This window comes from Sceloporus occidentalis, unplaced genomic scaffold, assembly GCF_023333645.1.
Source record: "Sceloporus occidentalis isolate IW3139 unplaced genomic scaffold, rSceOcc1.0.p SCAF_1, whole genome shotgun sequence".
Classification (NCBI taxonomy): domain Eukaryota; kingdom Metazoa; phylum Chordata; class Lepidosauria; order Squamata; family Phrynosomatidae; genus Sceloporus; species Sceloporus occidentalis.
In genome coordinates, this window is record NW_028316981.1 from 108452932 (window position 1) to 108475014 (window position 22083).

Below are 22083 nucleotides of genomic sequence, written 5' to 3' on the forward strand. Positions count from 1 at the left end.
TGTTAACCACGCGGGTTCCTGGAACCAAACCCCAGCAGATAACAAGGACCCACTGTAATATGTTTTATGGGTTAGGAATACAGTTTTCATTCCAATTGTGGCATTTACAAGGAAAAAGGGAACACAGACTTAAGAACCTAAATTGAACATGGTGCTTATGTTGATGGTGGTATGAAACATCTCTTCCCTATCTCCTCCTCTTCTTCCTACAGCTCATGAAGATGACACAAATCCACTCCAGAATGTCCCTCTGCTTTTATGGAACAGGGGAGGGGACTGCTGCTGGCAGGGAAAATTAACCTGAATCCATTTCCACAGGATACCGCTTTTCTGCCAATGGAAGTCCAGCCCTGACCATGGTTCTCAGAAGTGAGAATTCTGAAAACAGCTGAAATGAGATGGAAGATTTGCTGCATAGAATGCCAAGCTGGAGAAAACCCAGAGAAGTTCATAGTGTATAATTTAGGACGTATGCTTAAATACAATTTAAAAGCTTTGGAAGATCAGATAAACAAACGTTCAAATCAAGTGCTCTCTTCCATATTTCTTTATTCACTGATGGTATGGTCAAGAGGCCCACACAGGACTTTAAAACTGTTCAACATCTGTTTGTCAGGCACAAATTGAGTTTTAGCAATTTCTGCCATCATCTCCAAAAACATAATTTCAAACTCTGATCTCAGGAGATACAAGACAGAGATATTTAGAGTTATGGAACTTTACAAATTATCCATTTTCATAAAGGAGACCCAATTCATTCCTAAAGTAAACAGTGAATTGAGAGGATGAATGACCTTTTGATAGGTTTTTAACCAACTTACATTGGGATATAATTGTATGTACTATATAATGATTCTTCCACAGGATTTATGATCCACATTGATCTTTCTCTATCTCTGCTTCAATACAGCAAACTGAATTAAACAAGGCTGCTTTACTAATCTGTTTTGACTTTTTTTTTAACTTTAATGACATTGCTTTTTTAATACCTAAAAACATTTGGTGCTCAGGAATGATGTTATAAAATTGTGCTGTGTGAAGTTATATAATGCAGGCTGATGATATATTAGTGTGATCAAAGTGTTCAGATGATAGATGGCACAAAAAGGTGCCAATGATGTAGTCTTCAGCTTGGCACTATTTATAGGGTGCAGTTTGCAAATTTGCAATGTCCTAACAAGATTTTTTTTATGCTTTAACAAGGTTCACAACGAGTATCCATATTCTGTTGGAAAAAGTTCAGTACAGTACAGACTTTCCTCTTGATTGCTTATACAGCCTCCCATCCTGGAAACCTCTGCTTTTGGATAGGTACACAAAAATCTGGTTTGTGGCAGATTCCCAGCCTCTGATATTGTTAAAGACAACACTGGAGCTTCAGTTACATGGTCCACCGCTATAAAGTATATGCTACCACCTACCAAAGTGACCTAGCTATCATATCTTGCCAAAAAACAAGCTTAAACAAACAAACAAGGAAAGAAACAAAAATTAAAGAATATCTGTTCACCCAAAGACATATGTATATCACAAAAAACACAGTTTTTATATCGGGATTGTAAGTATGGCACCTTGTTTTAATACATACACATTTCATGTCAGGAAGTTCAGAAGATGCCTTTTCCTCTGCAAATACCACACTGCTCCTCTTTCCTCTCCTCCTGGATCTTCTCATCTTAACTTCAGGCTGGGTGTTGATCAGGCGTACATTCTCATCCAACATTGAGTTGGTTGCCTTTGGTGACATGACTTCCAGCTCAAAGCTACAGATATAAATTGAGACAATAGCAATAGCAAGTACATTTCTCTACCATTTATCAGTGCACTTATGCACTCCCTAAGCAGTTTACAAAGTGTAAGCTAATTGTCCCTAACAATCTGGGTACTCATTTTAGCAATCTTGGAAGGATACAAGCCTGAGTCGAGTTTGGCCCCCTTGGCTGGGATTGAACTCGCAGCCTTATGGTTTGTGAGCGAGTGGCTGCAGTACAGGCATTTAACTACTGCACCACCATGGCAATCACTTTATGGGGTAAACATAAAATAACCTCAGATTTTGCCAAGTGAATACAAAGGTATTTTGGTCATATGAAAAGGCAGAGAATGAAAGTCATATCAGGTGGGAACAGGTAAGGTGAAAACTGCCATTATGTCACCTTTTAAAAAAAGTAATAGCATGAATTTAGCTGAAAGGAAATAGATGGAGAAGATGACAATTTGATTAAAAAACAGGTGAGTTGTCTGTACTGCAGAATGTGGTGAAGAGTTCAGTCTGACGACATGGCTAAAATAATCTTGACAGCACACTGGGTTGGGAGAGGTGAGGTTAGTACAGCGAGAGAGTGCATAAAAATAGGAACTCCTGCTTTAAATACCAATGTGGGATTGGCAAGAGTAGTTTAATACATAATACTGTAATCATACAGCAGCTAATTGACATTACTTAGAGATCCTATGTTTTCCTCAGGGGCTGCTGTGATGTAGTGGTTTGCATGCTGGATTAGGACTCTGGAGGACTAGAGGTCAAATCCCTGCTCAGCCATGCAAATCCACTGGGTGGCCTTGGGAAAGTCTCTCAACCTCAGAACTATATTTTTTTTCAAGAAAACCCCATGATAGGTTTGGTGTAGAGTCACTGTAAGTCAGAAATAATTTGAAGGGACACAACAGCAAGGCTTTCCTCAATGTTTAAAAGGGAAATAGTAGTTCTAAGACATAATAATAGTTTACTTGGGAGAGGAAGAGAAAATACTGTTAGGGATTTTAAGTTTCTTGCCAAAATTATAAATTTCATACCTGTCAAGGCTTGTTGCAAGATAAGGTCTTAGAAATTCACACATCTGTGAAGCTTGAGGTATGTTTCATACACACAAAATAATATATGTATTTTTGATATACAAACAGCTAAAATGTATAGAATGGGAGGGGGGATTCACTTTAGTCACTGGAGGAAATTACTGGCATCCCATGTGTGTCTTATACACAAGCAAATTCTCTTTAATAAATAAATAAATAAATAAATAAATATTTTTTTTATTTCTAACCCACTTTTTGTTAAAACAATCAAAGCAGCTTACACATGCTGATGTTCTTTTTGGGCAATGGTGTCATGTCTGTATTCAGTTCAGGGTTATGTAAGAAGAATTCTGCAACACATGCAGCTGTGCATTCTTGGAGGGTACATAATAGCACATCAGTGCTTTCAATACGCACTTGATTAACTGGAATTGCAGAAACAGCAAACACATTCTCAGATATGCAGTTGCTTGCTGGTATTCATCAGAAAGGTGGGGTAAACCCTTACCTACATGAATTTAGATTTGCACTACACAAGCACAATGTAGGATCACAGCCAGTGCTTACAAATTGTATGTACATTTAAAGAAGTGCAGAAATAAATGCATACGTTTGGGAAACATGGGCACATTTCCAAATAGGTAGACTCACAACTTGATACAAGCAAGGGGGACAGGAATGCAGGTGGGATTTGAAGAAATGCAATGAAACCGATACTAAGGTTTGTTTTTTTTTCACATGCCTACATTGCTTTGCAGAGCACAGCATAGCATAGCATAGCATAGCATAGCATAGCGGTTCCAGAAACAGAACTCTGCTACACTCTGTCTCCTTGCTACCCTCTGATTCCAGACAGCAATATTACAAATTTATCAAGCCACAACTTTAGTCAGGCAGAGGAGTCTGTTTTGTCAAGGGGCTTATCTTTCTGCCCCCTCCAAACACATGATAAATTTCTGTGGTGATCTAGAGGCCTTCTTTTGCTGCCTACACTTCAAAGGATACTTCAAGAACTATGACACCAATTATGAGAACAACACACAATATCTTTAAACTATATGCCACCAGCACCCCTAGCTGTGTGAAGGACACTATGGACTTCCTACATCCATTCACAACTTTCCAGGAAACAACAACATCAGTGGGGAGGTGCGGGGTGTGTGGATCACACAGGGTGACACCCCAGAAGGGGGAGACACCCCAGGATGGGGGGTGACACCTGGTCATCTCCCTGCCCCTGCGGGCATTGTTTTGGCCTGCTCGGGGGCTCCTCTTCCCCCTGCAGGAGCTGCTCTTATCCATGTCGGCACTCCCCCAGGCCACACCAGCTCTCCCTGGGCCTGGGTGGGTGCTTCCTCGGTTTGAGCAGGCTCTCTCCGGGCCATGCCAGCTCTCCCCACCTCAGGCGGGTTCTCTACAGGCCACACCGGCTCTCCCCAGACTTGGGCAGGCTCTTCCCAGGCCACATCAGCTCTTCCCTGGCTTGGGTGGGCTCTCCCCTACAGCACTAGTTCTCCCTGGACCCAGGCAGGTGCTCCCTGGGTGTGCACCAGCTGTACCCAGGCCCATGTGTTTGTGGCTGTGGCCCTCACAGGAAACCCCACAAGGACTCCAGGGCCGGAAGTCCTGCCCCCCCCCCCCACACCAAGTGTCACCTGATGCGGGGACATCACTACCAGGAAACACCATCTTAGCCACTATGGATTTGGAATCCCTGTACACGAACATCCTACACAAAGATGGAATACATGTCATCAGGAGCATCATTCCATATGGGAACTTATCGGACTTAGCCACCAAGGTCTGCCAGTTTGTTCTCACACACAATTACTTCACCTATGGGAATAACATATACCCTCAAGCTAATGGCACTGCCATGGGCATGCCCATGGCATAACAATATGCCAATATCTTCATGGCCGATGTAGAACAACATTTTATTAACTTGTGTACCCAGAAACCACCTGAGGTAGATTGACAATATCTTCACAATTTGGATTCATGGAAAAGACTCACTCAAAACATTTCAACAGTTTCAACAACTTCCAATCAACCATCAACCTCAGCCTGGAACTATCAACAGAACAAGTTCACTTTCTGGACAACACAATACAGCTACAAAATGGACATATCGCAAACCCATGGACTGCTACATGTACTTACATGCCTCCAGTTTCCACCCTGAACACACCACCACATCCATAGTCTACAGCCAAGCACTCCAATACAACTGCACCTGCTCAGACCCACAAAACAGGGATGCCAAACTTAAGGAATTACAACAAGCATTCCTCAAACTACTTGCCTACAGACAGTCTCCAAACCTCATACAGGTACTCACCCACAGGAAGACACATAACACACATAGGGACACAGGTACTAAGCCTTGCCACAAACCAAGATGCCAACTCTGCCTGCACATTTATCCAAGAAATGTCATCAAAACACCAAACAGCATCACCCACAATGAACTCCAATGTGATTTATGTCATACTGTGTCATCAATGCCAATCAGCATTCTACCTTGGGCAAAAAAGCCAGTCCCTGCACCAGAAGAAAAATGGACATAAATCGGACATTAGGAAGGGGAATAAAAAAAACCAGTGGCAGATCATATCGGTCTCCCTGGACATTCCATCTCAGGCCTCAGAACCATAGTCCTTGAACAAAAGAACTACAAAGGTAGATTGGAAAGAGAAACAGCAGAAGTGGGATTCATCCATAAACTACAGCAATGGATTGAACAGGGAAAATGGCTTCCTTACTCACTATACACATTTCAACACTATCTGATCCCATCCTCAGGGGGGCACCCTACACTCATCTATTCTTTTCACCTACAGGCTAGTTTCTATTGCAAAACTGCTCTTGCCTCTTCATTTCCATACACATTGGCCAGTTCACAATGTCTTTGTTTGTTCACTAACAACCATCATTAAAACTGGATTTGCTGCTTCATTTCCATACACAAAGGATTTTGAATTTGAATTGACATTCTCACATACCAATGGCATATATATGTCTGTCCCTAGTTTCCACTCCACCATATGCATCTGAGGAAGTAGACTGAAGTCTACGAAAGCTCACGCTACCAACTTCTTTATTTCAGTTAGTCTCAAAGGTGTTACAATATCTCTCTACCTCGAATTCACTGTTTACTTGCTGAAGCTCCTCATCATGGCTATTCAGCTGTTGTCAGAAATGAAGGGGGGATCAGAGAAGTGTCTAGTGTTAGCTATGTCCAGACATAGATCAATGGCATCATCCACTGAGAGTTACTGCAGTCTTTCAGAGGTTTCAGAGGATGATGTAATCATTCTGCATCTGGGGACATAGCCTAATGCTTCTCTGATTCATTCCTCACTCTCCACCAGCCACTGAATGACCATGGGGGTCCTACTGCAGCAAAACTATGAGTCTTGGGACAGCTTTGGTCATTGTGGTGGGAAAAAGTCAAAGGAAAAAACACAAGTCAAAGGGGGAAAAAACTACATTCATCCCTCCACATTTGTGGCTTTGACTTTTGTGGATTTGATTATCCACAGATTTTATTAATATGTTCTCTCTAGGAATATCTAGGTCCTCCAGCACAACTCTATGGTCAACTTTAACCAAAGGTCGCACTGAATGACCTCAGAGATTCCTAGAGTGAACACTCCACTAGGCATTTGTAGTTCCTCCAGTGCAATTCTATGGTCAATGTCTGGCAGAGCTGCACTGGAAGACCTAGATCAGGGGTAGGCAACCTGTGGCCCGCGGGCCGGATGTGGCCCGGCGAGGCCTTGGGACCGGCCCCAGCCTGGTCCTGCCGCCGATTGCCGCCGGTGCCTTTGGGGGGCAATTGTCTATAGAAGCCTCAGAAACATGCATTTATATTAACATTTTTTTAAAAATCAGCAAATTTTTTCGTGTGTCCTCCATTTTTTTTTAAAAAAGTGTCTTCCATTTGAAAATTTTGTCCTACATTTGTCCTGGTTTATTTATATATTTAATTTTTTTAAAAAAATATTTAATTATTTATTTTTTGGCTTTGGCCCCCCAGTTGTCTGAGGGACAGCAACCCGGCCCCCGGCTCAAAAAGACTACCTACCCCTGACCTAGATATTCTTAGATAGGTGTTCTCTCAGATAAAAACATAGTGTTTTTGTTATTTGTGCCTTTTCCAGATTCATGAGGCTCCTATGCCCCTAACTCCAATGAACATGGAGGGACAAGTGTATGTGCAGGTGTTCAGGGACTCAGGCTTGCATATGTCATTAACAGGATGTGTTAATAGAAAGTTTATGCTGCAACATCTCCCACAGTTAGTTCCAAAGGTGCTACAAGATCCCTTTTCATACAGGATGTGCTAATAGTTATCTGGTAATGAAAGGTGAGAACCAGCATGGTGTAGCTGTTTGAATGTTGGACTATAGAGTTTATCACACAGGAGTTTAATCCCGCACTAGGTGTGGGGTGTAAATTCACAGGGATGGATACTATTGCATAGCTCTGTACCTGGGCAGTCTTCATTCTGTACATGACCCAGGCTTATCCCAGACCTTTTAAAGAATGGGAAAATCCCGTTCTTTAAAAGGCCTGGGATAAGCCTGGGTCATGTACAGGATGAAGACTGCTTGAGGACAGAGCTGTGCAATAGCATACATCTCTGTGCATTTGGTGACCTTGGGTGAGTCACACACTTTCAGCCGCAGTAAATCTCATGACAGGTTCAATTGAGGGTCACTGTATGTTGGGAACAACTTGAAGCCACAGAACAACAAATTAAGGACACTTCTTACCTGACTCTGAAAGCAGCTTTTCCCAGTTTGGTATTCTTTCAGATATGCTAGTAAGCCATGCTGGTAATTGTCATACTGATTACAGTCAATGGGAATTATAGTCTGAAACATTGGGGGGGGGGGGGGTTTGCAGGCTGGAAAAGTCTGCTTTAGAGAACAGTGATGCACAACTGAGGGGCAAGCCTTAGTCTAGCATTGATAAGAATGTCATTTAAATAAGTGAGGAGGAAAGTATGCATTCATCACTTTACTCATGCAAAATGCTGTGTGTGAAAAGATGAGCCTCTTCCTCATGTGGACAGTCCCTGTGGTGTTGTTGTTGTTGTTAACTTTTATCTTTCTCCTACTACAGGGAGTCAAGGCAGCATAAGTAAGGAAGAAAGTTAAAAATTCCTCCATGCTAGAGGTTTTCTCCATCAGACACATTGCTTTTGCGTGAGCAAAGCAATGACAAAAGGGAGGGAGAGCTAACATACTCCCTTCCTCAAGCAAAAACTATACTGTTACAACTAAGCTGTCCTTCCAAATATGTGACTGAAGCTACTTATCTTAATATATGACAAAAGAAAAGATAGGACAGCAATACAGTTGGCTCTCCACATTTGCAGATTTTACTTCTGTGGATTTGATTATTCACAGATTTTATTAATATCTAGAAATCTCTAGATCCTCCAGCATGACTCTGCCAGAAGTTGACCATAGAGTCACACTGGAGGACCTAAAGATTCCTAGAGAAAACACTTCTCTAGGCATTCTTAGGTCCTGCAGTGCAAATCTGTTAGCCACAGAGTTGAATTGGAGGAACTTGAGATTCCTAGAGAGGTGTTCTATTAGGTAACAAAAAGAATTGTTCTTTACTTGCCTTTTTTCCATTTTGTCGAGGGTCTTGTGCCCCTAACCCAAGCAAATGTAGAGGGCATATATTTGGGAAGTGGTTTTAAAAGTTTCTTGTCTTCTCTCTGATATAAGCACACATTTTTATTTCTTTGAGTTATATTTTTCAACTATATGGGTGTAAAACGTGACAGCAGCCAAAGTGGCAAATAGCGCTGGACAACTTAATTGGTTATCAGTGGAATCCTGGTTGCCCTTGCTTGTTTTCAAAGTAGTGTTCAGTATTAAAATAATATTTAGATTTCATAACAATTAAAACCATACTGTTACAACTAAGCTGTTCTTCTAAATATAAATTAAAATCTATTTCAAAACAGAATTCCCTACTAATATAGTACAGAATGATTCTTATTACTTTGTATCCTGGAAACATGCTGCTGTCACCCTATCCATGTTGACAAGATAGAATACAAAACAAACCTTTCTGCAAGAGTCTTGTTTGGTGTACTACAGTCTGAATTCATAGAGGACAGTGAAATTATAGACATCTGGCGATATGACCTCAGCATAGATGTTGGCCGACCAAGGCGCCGGTCATCAAAATCAGGCTAAGCAGAATACACATAAAAGGAAAAGAATTAAATAAATAAAAAGAGAGAGGGAAATAATTCATCATCTGCCATAGAATGAGGAAAAACAGAAAAAGATCCAAGGCAAAACATATTGAACATTCTTCAGCAATAAATATCTTGGTTTTTCCCCCCTACTATTTACTCTCACCTGCAAAATTTACCAACAAAGCAGAAACCAGTGTGTTATTGTTAGAAGATAATAGTGGAGAGGTGTTATTCTGTCCTTTTTATTTCTTTCATCAGCTCATTCCTGAAAGTAGCATATTTTGCAGCATATTTCAGTGCCTTGCAACTTATTTAATAAAGCAGGTTCAAAATAAATTTATTTATTGCTGTACAATAATTGGTTTGTATCTGAAAAGTTTACAAAGGAGTGGCAAGGTCATCACATGCTCAACACAGGTTAAAGCCAGTGCATACTTATTATGTGTAAAACTATGTGTATAATATTTCTTATTAAATTAGTTAAGAAACCTGGTTTGGTAACAAATATTCTATGCAACTTTATAAAAAAAATATTCTATACACACAAGGTCAGCATATACTTACAGTATTACATATGGCAAATCTCCCTTATCAGGATTTCTGATTTATTCCAAAAACCAAAACATTTTTCCTGGGTGGCTGAGATAGTGGCACCTTTGCTTTCTGATGACTATGTGTACACAAACTTTGTTTCATACATAAATATATAAAAATATTGTGTATAAAATTACCTTCAGTTTATGTGTATAAGATATATAAGAAACATAAATGAAAGTTGTGTTTAAACTTTGGTCTAATCTCCAAGTACTACATACACTAGAGAGATACACCAATTCAATAAGAAATCTTGTGTGTCTTTTATAAGAAATATGCTATGTATATACTGCAAGTGTGGAACAAAGTGAAAGTTGTGCAAACTGAGTGCCAGGATTGCGGGGGGGGGGGGGGGTGTAAGTGGGATGAAAAGGAAGGCTGGTTGAGTTGATGGGTGAAATCAGCTCTGAATACAAAGCAAGGTTGGTATTCATTGGGAAAGCCCTCTATGGCCATCACAATAGCTAAATATTAAAGTCAAATGGGAGTCTAGTCACATTTTGTCAAAAAGAAAAATGTGAGCATCTTTGCGAATCCTGATGGAAAACATAGGTTCCATTAGGCTCCCTGTGTTGAAAACATTAAGAGCTGCACAACATGGAGCCTACTTGCAGTAAAGCCAAAGCAACACAGCACAATCCTTCACTGTTGTTTGCCCTTTTTGCTGACCTTGGGATTTTTTTTAGCTGGCTGAATCTGAAAAGTCACAACTGTCCTCAGTGAGAAACTCTGCATGGTACCTGTGCTACCTGTTTTTGCAAAATGAATTCAGGAATCTATCTTTTGGCATCTGAGCAGAAGGTAGGCACTTAAAAGTCTTTCCTGCTGACTAACAATTATTTCTGTAGTCCCACTCATCAGATCAAAAAAGAGGGTGGCTATTGCTAGAAGGTCATGATGTCCGGATAAGGTTAGGTCAGAGTTAGATTCCTCTTGACACACCTACAGATAATACAGTATTTCCTTAGCTAAAGCAGCCCATGACCCAGCTGCAATGTGTACACAGGTCACACTCTTTATTTTCTGCTAATATTATCAAAGAGGCTGAGTGTTCTTTCATCATTTATATGGAGGAGCTATTCTCAACAGGTTTATGATGGTAAAATCTACCACTTTCCAGAGTTTAATAGTTGAAATGTAAGAATTTTATTTTTAAAAAAATTATTGCAGCGCTATTATGACACCTGTATGGAAATTACTATGTAATCCCATGCTTCAGGCTCCATCCTGACACTGTCTCATTTCACTTGGAGAGCCATCTCTAGCAAAAGAGTCAGGAAAGCCATTTAGAGCTCCCCAAATTTATTTTCAAATACATTTAACATTTTATCTGCAGTGGGAATTGCTTCGCACCTGGTGAATCCCAAATGCAGTGAGGAGACACAATCAGCACAGCTGCCTTTCTCAGGGAAAAAGCACATACCAGACAACCAGGGAGAGGCGATAAAAGCAGAATGGCTGTACTCTCTGAATTAATTGATTTTTCTCCCATATTGGAAGATACATTAAATACTGCCATACCCCAAGCTTATTAATTCATGAAGAACTTCTTCAGAAGTTATGAAGTAATTTATTTTGCCACACATACCAGAAGAAAATTGCTTTTCATCAGTGCGTTGATATCTGTGCTGAATTTTAGCCCGAGTCGGAGCCCAGAATAAAATGGGAGATTTTCTATCTAAAGAGGCCACAGAAGCCACATTGGTCTACTGTCTGCTCTATATTGCTCCTGTGAAATTGTTTCATATTGTTAGAGATGGGGAATTTTCACATGGCTTTCCATAAAGAAGGTGAAATTAATTCAGCCCACAGTATGACATAACCAGCAGCTGAGGTCCATTTTCACCCAGCTTTAAGTGACAACATCTGATCCATCTCCACACCAGTCTAGACAAAGTATGATGACATGAGGCGGGAGCACTGTGATTTCAAATCACAGGATTTTCATAATAGAGCTGAGGTCTGGAATTAGACTGCTAAAAATCACGGTGTTTCGAAAGGAACCAGCACTGGTTGCAGTCCCATCAGGTCCTCTTTAATGGCATAGAAAAAAAATCCCATGTGGCAGTTCCACACACAAAGCAAGACTATGTCTTTCCTATGGTAGAGAATCCTTAGCTACAGAGCTAAGGGAAAGCTAATAGGTTTCCATTTAAACTCACAAAACAGCCAAATTTCCATAATTAACATTATTTAGGATTGACAAAATGGAATCCCCTGTGAAAAAAGTTCACCACCTAGAAGCCTTTTCTCAGGAAAATTGATTTAGACCATTACAGCCTGCAAGGGGAATATGTTCCAGGCAAGAACAGAAATGCTATTCCATATACAACAGTCCTCTCATTCTTAATGCTATCAAACATTTCATCTAATTATTCAGCTGCTTGGTTGGCTCTGCTCCAAATGTTGTCAAAAGCACATAGTGGCTAATTCTATTCCCCAGGCTTTGTGTACTACCATTTTAGCCTTGGCTATATGTATTTATGTTTCATTACACTCAAAAGAGTTTGTTTCAGAAGCAGATTCAGCAAACAATTGGAATTCTCCATGAACTAGGACTGCTGGACATTTACCCTGGATCAAAGGAATACGCTATTAAAAATACAGTGGAAGAGGAGCCTTGTATTATGACTAGCATGCTTTCATAATGCTCATTTCTATCTCTCTAACAAATTGAATATATGGATAACTTTCAGGCAAACACAAAGGGATTGTGTAGCTCTTTGCAAAGCAAAGTCTAGTGTTCCTTGTGGTATGACAGTCCAGTTTTGTTTTTTCTTTTGTTCTTCTTAGAAGAGCTGAAATAGAAGTATAGAGGGAAATAAAGCAGGGAAAGAAAACTTACCAATTCTCTGACACCATATTGTTTCTCCACTTTGACCTTTAAGTGCCTGAAACACTCCTCCATGCGTTCATGGAAAGGACGAAGGCTATCTGAAACTCTCCTCTCATGGATCTTAATTCCAGCCCCAAGAAATGGAATCTGAGAAGGCACAACAAGAAAGGGTTGATGCTGTTCCCACATCTTTACAGAATATGTCAAACTGACTGCAGAAACATCTCTGAGAACTGTGGTGTACTTGGCAATAAACATTTCACCCATTTGTCAGAAGCAAATGACTAAAAGTTCATTTCTATATTAGGATAGGTAAAATGTAGCCTGCAGGTAACATAGAGCCCCCAAGAGCTCCCCCCCCCTGCTCTTTGCCTCTAAGGGCTCTATACCCTTCTGTTTTGGGGCAATTTTTCCCAGTAAAAAAACAAGTAGTCCTGGAGACTTCTATGAGCAGCAGCAGTTTACAGTAAACTCCTCCCATTCTCCTTCCAAAGTAAAAATCAACAACTTGATACAACCTGGAAATACATGGGAGAAAGCATTTTCACTTTTGTTCTTGGACCCAGAACAGGATGATATTGTGTGAATTACCACTTAACCCACTGCTTCCCCACCAGGTTTGAAGCTCTGTCTAATCCCACCAATTGTGAAGACTTCCAGCAATCACATGGTTATCACCAAGGGTGAAGACCTTTCCTTGTCCCCACCTGTCATCAGTATAGCGACCACCTTCTGTCCTACTGCTGTGGCCTCTTTGTGGGGACCTCCTAGATACCCTCAAGATACCTATGTGAGATGTTATGCAATTTATCTCACCCCCCGCCACCTGTTTATTCACTGCTACCACTGAACCTTGCCCCACTCACACCTATTCTTCCACTGAACTCCAAGGTTTCAAAGGGACATGAGTGAACACCACAATCCATTTTTGTCAAAAGGCAGACATCTGAGGATCAGTTGTCTCTCCTCCCCTTAGGATGTCACCCAGTGTGGTCCAAACTCCCAGCACCTCCTAATGACACCCCCGCTGTTACTAGCACAGCACATAGAAATGCTATAGGTACTGCTCTTCCCACAGATGAATGCAATCCTAGACAATAATGAGTATTCTGTCATCTAAGGGAAGACCTGCCCCATTAGTCAAAGACTAAAGATTTGCTTCCATACATTTTAAGTACCCTTTTCACAGCACACAGGATTTTTCTTGTTGCTTCACATGTCAATACAAGAAGGAAAAAACTGACAATTACTGGTGCTTATGCAGAAAACAGATTGGCAGCAGTAAACATTCAGCTTCTGAAAAAGGAAACATTACCATCACACTGCATCCTACATGTAGTTTGGTGGCAACATTAAATGTTTTGACTAGAACATAAAAATAGAAGTAGTAATTCCCAAAAATCTAGGTGTTTGTAGGGTCCTTGCCACACACACACATACACAACTCCTATTGTAGTTGGGAACAATATAGGGATATTCTCCCCATGCCAACCTGATCTCCAACATCTAAACAACAGCAATCAAATTTAGCTGACATTTTCTGGCATCCAGTGCTTTTCTTTCCCATGAGAAAATAATGCACTTAAAAAAGTAAAGATCAAGATTTTTTTTAAAAAAAATTAAGCACTTGGAGAGATGAGAAATCTCATGTTTAATCTTATCTTGTGTGTCCATGTGTGTTAATATCCAGCATCTTTGAAACTCTGGTTTCTCCAGTCCCACATGGTCAGACAATAAACCAGCAAGGGGGACCCTATGATGGCATGCAACCCTAAGGCCAATTTTTGTAGTGCAGAAAGAGTAGATTGCCTCTCCTAAAATTCTCCAGGAGTGATGATTTACATTTTACATAGATCATAACCTCCCCAGACAATCCTTTTCCAAGATGCTCACACTGCATATGCCAGAGCTTCATGCTCATATTGAACTGTCAGTGTGAGCTGGAATTTGCTAGGTTAGAGATCATTTCATGACATAAAATTACCTGTCTATCAGACTAGACTGTCCCAATGTGGTGCTGTCATAATTTCTTAGATTGTACTTCCCATCTTCCCCACTTAACAGAGCCATTGGAGGAAAATAGTCCAGGAAGGTTGTTCGATATTCTCTCCATTCATAATTCTGCAAGAATACTTAACCCTCCTTAACCTTGTACCCTCCTTGTTTTAGACTACAGTTTCTATCAGCCAGCTCAACCAGTGCCAAGGATGATGAGGATTGTTGAGGAAGTCAGCCTTTTGTAACTTTAAGTGAGACTGTTACATTAGCCATATCACAATATATTTTGCTGCTTTGACCAAGTGAAAGTTTTGTGAACTCTACTAAAAAGTGAAGGATGACTTTAGAGGTCTTTTAAAAGTCTTGTTAACTGACTCACAGGAGGTTTGGGATTACTTCCCCTTCTAGCTTTTTACCTACTCTTCTATGTAGTCTATGCAATTGTTTCTGATAAGGGTCAGTGCACCACACTTTATCTTAAAACAATTTGTAAGCATGTCCTCCCAAGCAAATTAGTTTCCTTTGTATAAAGGACAAAAATTGGGCTTTACTGCTACAAAAAAGAAAACATGAATGCTAGAACAAGGGGATAAAATAATTCACTATTTCTGGTTTTATTTTATAATCTTCACACACACTCCAACACCACTATGGTCAAAAAGAGATTTTTTTTTCCTTGTATGATTTTAGTTCTTCCTTGTCCACTAGGAGCCCTGGTGCCTGTACTGCAACCACTCAGTCACAATCCAGAAGGTTGTGAGTTCAATATCGGCCAGGGGCTCAGGGTTGACACAGCCTGGCATCCTTCTGAGGTCATTAAAATTAGGACCCAGTTTGTTGGGGGCAATTAGCTCACACATTGTAAACCACTTAGGGAGTGTTTAAATGCATGGATAAGCATATAGAAAAGTTATTGCTATTGCTAGTGGGACACCAGGATTAATTTTCAAGTTGTTCCTATTTAATAGGACAACTAAATAAAGAGTTAGACCTATCATCAGCACCTTGAAAAGATACTTGTTTGTTTATTTATTTCAGTTTTAATGCCATCTTTCTCCCAGAAAGAAACCCAAGATGGCCCACAAGATTTTAAAAACTTTACAACAAGAATTTAAAAACAACCAAAATCATCTAGTTAAAGATGTGTTACAGTTCCTTGACCAATGACACTGGACTGATTTATTAATAATTAATAATAATTCTGAGACAGCCATATGTACAGGCTGGAAGTATCCTGAAAATATTATTACTATTTAGTAATAATGAGACTCAATGCAGATTAAAACTAAATAAAATCTTCAATAAACACATAAATATTTATTTTAAAAAATAAACTATTGATAAAGTTAAAAATATTCAAAATTCATTTAAAAACAACATAAACTGTCCAAACAGGATCACACAGCAGTAAAGGCCCACTCTGGTCAGGTTCAAAAATCCTGATGGCATAAAAATATCTCAACATGCTGATGGAAGGAGAGCAAGTATGAGGCCAGTCTGGCCTCTCTAGGCAGGGAATTCCAAAGTCTGGGAGCAGCCAGTGAGAAGTTCCTCTCTCTTGTTCCCTCCAAACAAGCCTGAGAAGGTAGTGGGATGAAGAGGCCTCTCCAGATTATCTTAGATATCTGATGAGATACAATCTTTGAAATAGCCTGGAACTTAATTGTATAGGAATTTGTAGGTCAAAACCAGCATGTTGAATTGTGCCCAGAAATGGGCTGGCAGCCAGCAGAGCTGTTACAACAAGGAAGTAAATTGTATGATCTCTGTAGCCAGCTTTATTTAGCAATCTGGCTACACCTCTTTGGGCCAAATGAAGTTTCTGAACACTTTTCAAAGACAGAACCATACAGAGGACCGTAACTCAAATGGCATGTATTACTATGGCCAGAACTGAATTCTCCAGGAACGGGCACAGTTAATCTTTACCAATGCACACCTGGTCACTACTGAGACCTGAGCCTTCAAGCTCAGGGCTGAATCCAGGAATACCCCAAACTTTGAACTTGTGTTTTCATGGGGAAGATAACCCCATCTAACAGATAACCCCATCTAACAGAGAACTGGTCTCTGTTCCCATATCTGTTTTTCCACAGATCAGGAGCACTTCTGTCTGAATAAAGCTTTAATTTTTTCATTCATTCCATCCATTACAGCTGCCAGACTCCATTTTAACACAAAAACACCTTCCTTGGAATTAGGTGGAAAGGGGTAATAGAGATGGGTATTATCAGCATACTAGTGACACCTGAGCCCCAGACTCCAGACAATCTCTCCCAATAGTTTCACATATGTGAGATAAAAACCAACGTCTGAGGGAACGCTGAAGGACTCAAACAGGAATCCCCAGCACCAGCCTCTAAGTCATGTTGGGATGCTGTCTTGTTATAAAGAGCCATCAATTACTCCCCTTAACCATTTAGTGAGTCCCCCTCTAGCCTGTTTAATAAGCCAGGAATGGCAAGGGTCCAGTACACATGTGACTCTCGTTTCTTCAAGGATCATGTAAATTTCTATGGCATCTGATTTCTCAGAGAAATGGGTAAGCCAGTTAGAAATGGGAAAGTAGATCCTTTGTCATATTAGTCATAATTAATATAACACCCTTTGATTTCCATGGCTTTTCAACATGCCTATGTTTCTTGTGGCTAGATTTTTGAAAAAAAATGAGACCAGGACTAAGAGCTGGAAAGTTTTTTTCTCTCCCAAATATTGGTTGCCCCCACCCAAATACCCCCAAAATGTCCATCCAACATCATGAACAGACTGCTTTTGTATCCTAGAATTATCCCCCCTCCCTTGGAACGGAGTTTTGAAAAGGTGCACATATTCTGTATCTGTCACATGGTGCTATTCCACTAAAAATGATATCAATAAGCAAGGAGATGGGGGGGGGGGGGTGGGGAGAATAAAAGACTTCAGAGAATTATCCCCAGCATCAGCTCACCTGCCAAGCAATCAGATCTTTGAGTCTGTTTAGTTTCTCTTGATCCTCAGGGTGGTCCCAGATGTATTGGTCTGTGAAGAAAGCCTACAAGCAGAAAAACAGATCGTTCGTGTTTTTTTCCTAACAGTTGAACACACAGTGATGACTTCAGGGATGTCTTACTGATAATAATAAATCAAAGGCTTATTTTACTTCCAAAACCTGCATTCCAATTCTTACCGTTTCATATTTAGCAAACCCTCCCATTACTGCTGGATCAACAATTCCATTCAGAAGCATGGAGAGGGGGTTAATAGGAAGGTTCTCATCACTCTGGTACTGATTAATCATGGCGAGAATCTTCTCATTGGTCATAGACATTGTTTCAATAGCATTCTCCAGAGGACTAATTGTAGTCTATGGGGGAAAGAGATCAAGAGTATAGTTTGTTCCATATGAAAACTTTATTGCCTAGCTCTTAAATGAGTACAGTTGGAAAACATGAGAGAGACCTCCATTCATAATGCAGAAGCAGCTAGAAATGTGTTTAATATTTTATCAAAATTTCCAATGTCTTGGGGAAATATGAACGAATGCTGTGTCACCTTGTTAAGTACAGAGAGTGAATTCATTGGTAACACAGTGCTTTGGGAGGTTTTCAATTGAAAGACAACCAAATAGGGACTTTACTTTGTATTTCTGTGTGTTATGTTGAGTATTAGGAATAATAAGAATTTTACCACACACCTGTGACATAGAGACAACCTCAAACCAACGTAGGATTCCAGGGAGTTTGTAAGCTGTAACAAAGGATGTTCTCTCAATCCACATAGACTATGAAAAGACACAAAGAGAGAATAGTGCTGCAATGAACATATATATTTGTAACATGTTAAGGGCTTACCATAAGTAGAACTTAAAGAAAACAGGGAGCTTTTTTCCTCTGTGACATAAATGCTACTGTAAAAAATAGGCCAAATGCAGAAAAGATGTCATTACAAATCCATTTCTAGGATAGCCTTATGCAATCTCCCAATGGACAGGACATCAAAGCACTGAAGGTGAAGCAGTTTAGAAGGGTGGACAAATATTTGATTTGAACCAGAATGATTTGAAATAAAGTCTTGCTGTATGACCTGACCAACAAATAATTTCTTGTTCCCCCTGTTTTGAATCTTATACTGAAAATGTTTAACATAATACTGATGATAACATACATAATTTACAGAATGTCATATATTTTATTAAACTGTTCTTTTCCATTACAACATATGGAAATCAGATAACAAAGAAAATTTGAGTTCTATCAATCATTTAGGTAACTACACATACAAATCAGTTAATGAACTGGATTTGTATGTTATTCAGATGACAATCCTAGAAACTCTTCCTTGGGAATAAGTCCTGCTGAACTCAGTGGACCCTAATTTTGAACTGTTAAGATCAGCATGGTTTTGTATGTCATGTAAGATTTTATACACCTATTCAGCAATAGGAATAAATGAGGGAACTACTTGCATCTAAGAAACTGATAAGCAGTATATTTGCACTGGCTCACCTAGATATCAGAGTCAAGGCTGTAGGGAGGTCCCTTAAAGCTTAGCTCACCTTGCCAACAAATCAGGGGTATGGCATGGGGCTGAGGCCTTCTGGGAGATCCCTCAAAGGTGAGTTTGGCCATTGGCTCAATAATAATTAGCCAGCACATGCACACACACACACACACACACACACACACACTAGAGATAATAGATAAACATCATTCTCAGGCTTGAATCTGTTAGCATCTCTTAAAGAAATATCGGCTGACTGCAAAGAGATTAAAGGTTATCTGCACAATCTCCATTTCTGGCAATGCTATTCTTTGTAACCACATATATACTGATGAAATCTATGTGAGAGGTAGCAAATGAGGCTATTTGGCTGTAGGATGCCAGTCAGTTTAAGGGACATCATTTCCCCTGGCCCAAGCAATACTGCACTGAAGTCCCTCCTCTCCTGATAGTATACACCTCTCACCCACTCATCATCATGAGAGGGACATCTGGTGGGAATTTGGAATTACCTTCTTAGAGAAACTAAACACCTTACTATCCTTTTATAAACAGACAAAAAGATTATAATTCAAATAGGCCTTCAGGGGTGGACTTTTTTAAAGGGCATTAATAGCATGCTATACTATTTTAAAATTTCTTGAATATAAGTTTTAAAATGACAAGGATAATTTAATTTCTTTTAATTAAGAAGTAATGTAAGATACTTTGTAAACTTTTTTTGTATTTTTTTCAATCTACGTTGTTATTGTTTTAACACTGTTATACCTTGTAAGCCATTAATGTGTGTACGTGCCTCCAAGCTGCCTGTTGACTTATGGCAATCCCATGAATCACATAGAGGGTTCTTTGGCAATGAATACTCAGAGGCAGCTTTGCCAGTTCCTTCCTCTGAAATATAGCCCACGAAAACTAGGATTCATTAGTAGTCTCCTGTTTAAGTACTAACCAGAGCTGACCTTTCTTAGCTTCTAAGATCAGAAAGGATCTGTTGCTTTAGGGGTATTTAGATCAAATAGCGTTCTGTGCAACCATGCTGGCCACATAACCACACAGTTGTCTTTACAATGTTGGCTCTTTGGCTTAGAATGAGCACCGCCCCCTACAGCCAGATACAACTTGACAACTTTGTTAAAGGGGAAACCTTTACCTTTATATTATTACTGCTACATCATCATCATCATCATCCTCGCACAGTATGACTCTTCACCATACATTGCCTCTGAGTTCATGTAATCCTAGTTATTCTCAAAGTGGGACTATAAGGATTACTTACAGAAAATTCATTTTCTGGATCAACAGACCCTTTTCTGACTGGTCTCGAATAGTGGAATCTTTGCACATAGTTAGACTTGTAAAAGCTAAAAAACACATGACAAAATAATAGTGAAACTATGACAATAAAACAAGTCAAAAAGAAAACAAGATAAAAACAGGAACAGTTATAATATACTGTAAAAATTTAAAAGCAACAAAATCCCAAAGATAATAATAAAATAGTAAAAAAAAGTTTGCTGGAGCTAAAAAAAATCCATAACTCTGAGATAACAAACCAGCACTGCAAACTCTCTGAAAGGCACCTAACGTGGCTCACTTGGTGAAGGAACCTGAGAAGTACTGCCTCACAAAGCAACTCTATTGTCCCAGTATATAAATATGGGAGGAAATGCTCCTTCAGGTAACATTCCTGCAAGATATTTAGAGGCATTAAAAACAGCAGTTTGATTTGGGCCTAGAAATGGATTAGCAACCAGTATAGATGGCACAGTATTGGTCTGTAAGTGGCCAAGTATAGATGGCAAAGTAATGTAAGCACTTCAGCCAGTCACATTCAGTTTTAATAAGCTTGCTCTTCTGCTTTACACTAGTTGAACTTTCTGCCCAATGTTTAAAGGTAGCTCTGTGTATAACACTTTGTTATAGCAGCTTAATTTATATACCGCTTCATACCACCTAAGCAGTTTCTAAGTGGTTTACAACTGTAAGCTAATTGCCCCTAACAAGCTGGGTACTCATTTTAGTGACCTCAGAAGGATGCAAGCCTAAGTCAAACCTGAGCCCTGGCTGGTACTGAACTCACCACCTTATGGTTTGTGAGTGAATGGATGCAGTACAGGCATTTAACCACTGTGTCACCAGGGCTCTTGTTGTGACCTTCATATCATTTCTAACTTATGGAGATCTAAGGTGAACCTATTATGGGGTTTTCTTGGCAGAATTTGTTCAGAGAGATTTGACTTTCCCTTCCTCTGAGGCAGAGATGTCAGGGATGATGGGAGTTGTAGCTCTTCACCTCTGGCTCTAACTCACCACCTTGTTATGCAGCAGAGCTGACCAGCTTTGGTCAGTGGTTAATGCTTTTCTTCAAAGCAGCAGAGTTTCAGAGAATAGGCTGAAGACCCTGACAAACTCTCCAAGCCTTCTCACTCTTCTTCCTCAGATGTCTCCAAACTTCTCCAGGATTCTGCTGGCTCTTGTATCTTCACTCAAGACACCAGACAACTCAGTAGTCTTACATAAAAGATCTACTTTATTCTACTATATACAAATACTATATGCCCTACAAAATCACAATCTCCAATACTCCACAATATCTCCAAACTACTCCAACTACCCAACAAAAACATTGGCAAACATTGCAATTATTATAGCCATTGTTAATCACCACCCACTAGTCAGTTTCCACCCAGTGGGTGTGTACATTCATTTTGATTGGTTCACATAGTTCAACCCACACTTAAGACCAACCCAAGTATTTCATCATTTTACCTTGTACACTTAATGAATCTCAGGTGTTTCCAATTGTACATTCTATAATTCTGTCCATGACTTTCAAGACTTCTAAATTACATTAGCTTTTTCACCTGTGTAGCTTCTTAATTGCTTTTGCTTAGTCATTGTGACTTTCACATACATATTTTATTTCTATTACTGTATGTCCCATGTTGCATTTTCCTTAACAAGAGAGTGTGTGACTTGCCTAAGGTCACCCAGTGGGTTTCCATGTTTGAATGAGAATTCGAATCCTGGTCCCATGGTGTCCTAGTCCAACACTTCAACCACTACAACTCTGGCTCTCTTGCAGTGCCCTAATCTAGAGTGTGAATAACAGCTGCAGAGAAGTCTCAGTACAGATAAGTGCTTCCAG

General features: G+C 39.9%; 1 protein-coding gene across 1 annotated transcript in view; it reads right to left on the reverse strand.

Moving 5' to 3' along the window:
• LOC149321946 (dedicator of cytokinesis protein 2-like) overlaps positions 1–22083 on the reverse strand; it is a 348354-nt gene that overhangs the window by 12621 nt on the left and 313650 nt on the right. Inside the window, exons 40-46 of the mRNA XM_089520310.1 lie at positions 20212–20296; positions 18130–18216; positions 17623–17799; positions 17404–17487; positions 12468–12605; positions 8892–9019; positions 1589–1763 (exon numbers count right to left, since the gene is read on the reverse strand). Coding sequence (XP_089376436.1) covers positions 1589–1763; positions 8892–9019; positions 12468–12605; positions 17404–17487; positions 17623–17799; positions 18130–18216; positions 20212–20296 — 874 coding nt within the window. The remainder of the gene's footprint in view (positions 1–1588; positions 1764–8891; positions 9020–12467; positions 12606–17403; positions 17488–17622; positions 17800–18129; positions 18217–20211; positions 20297–22083) is intronic.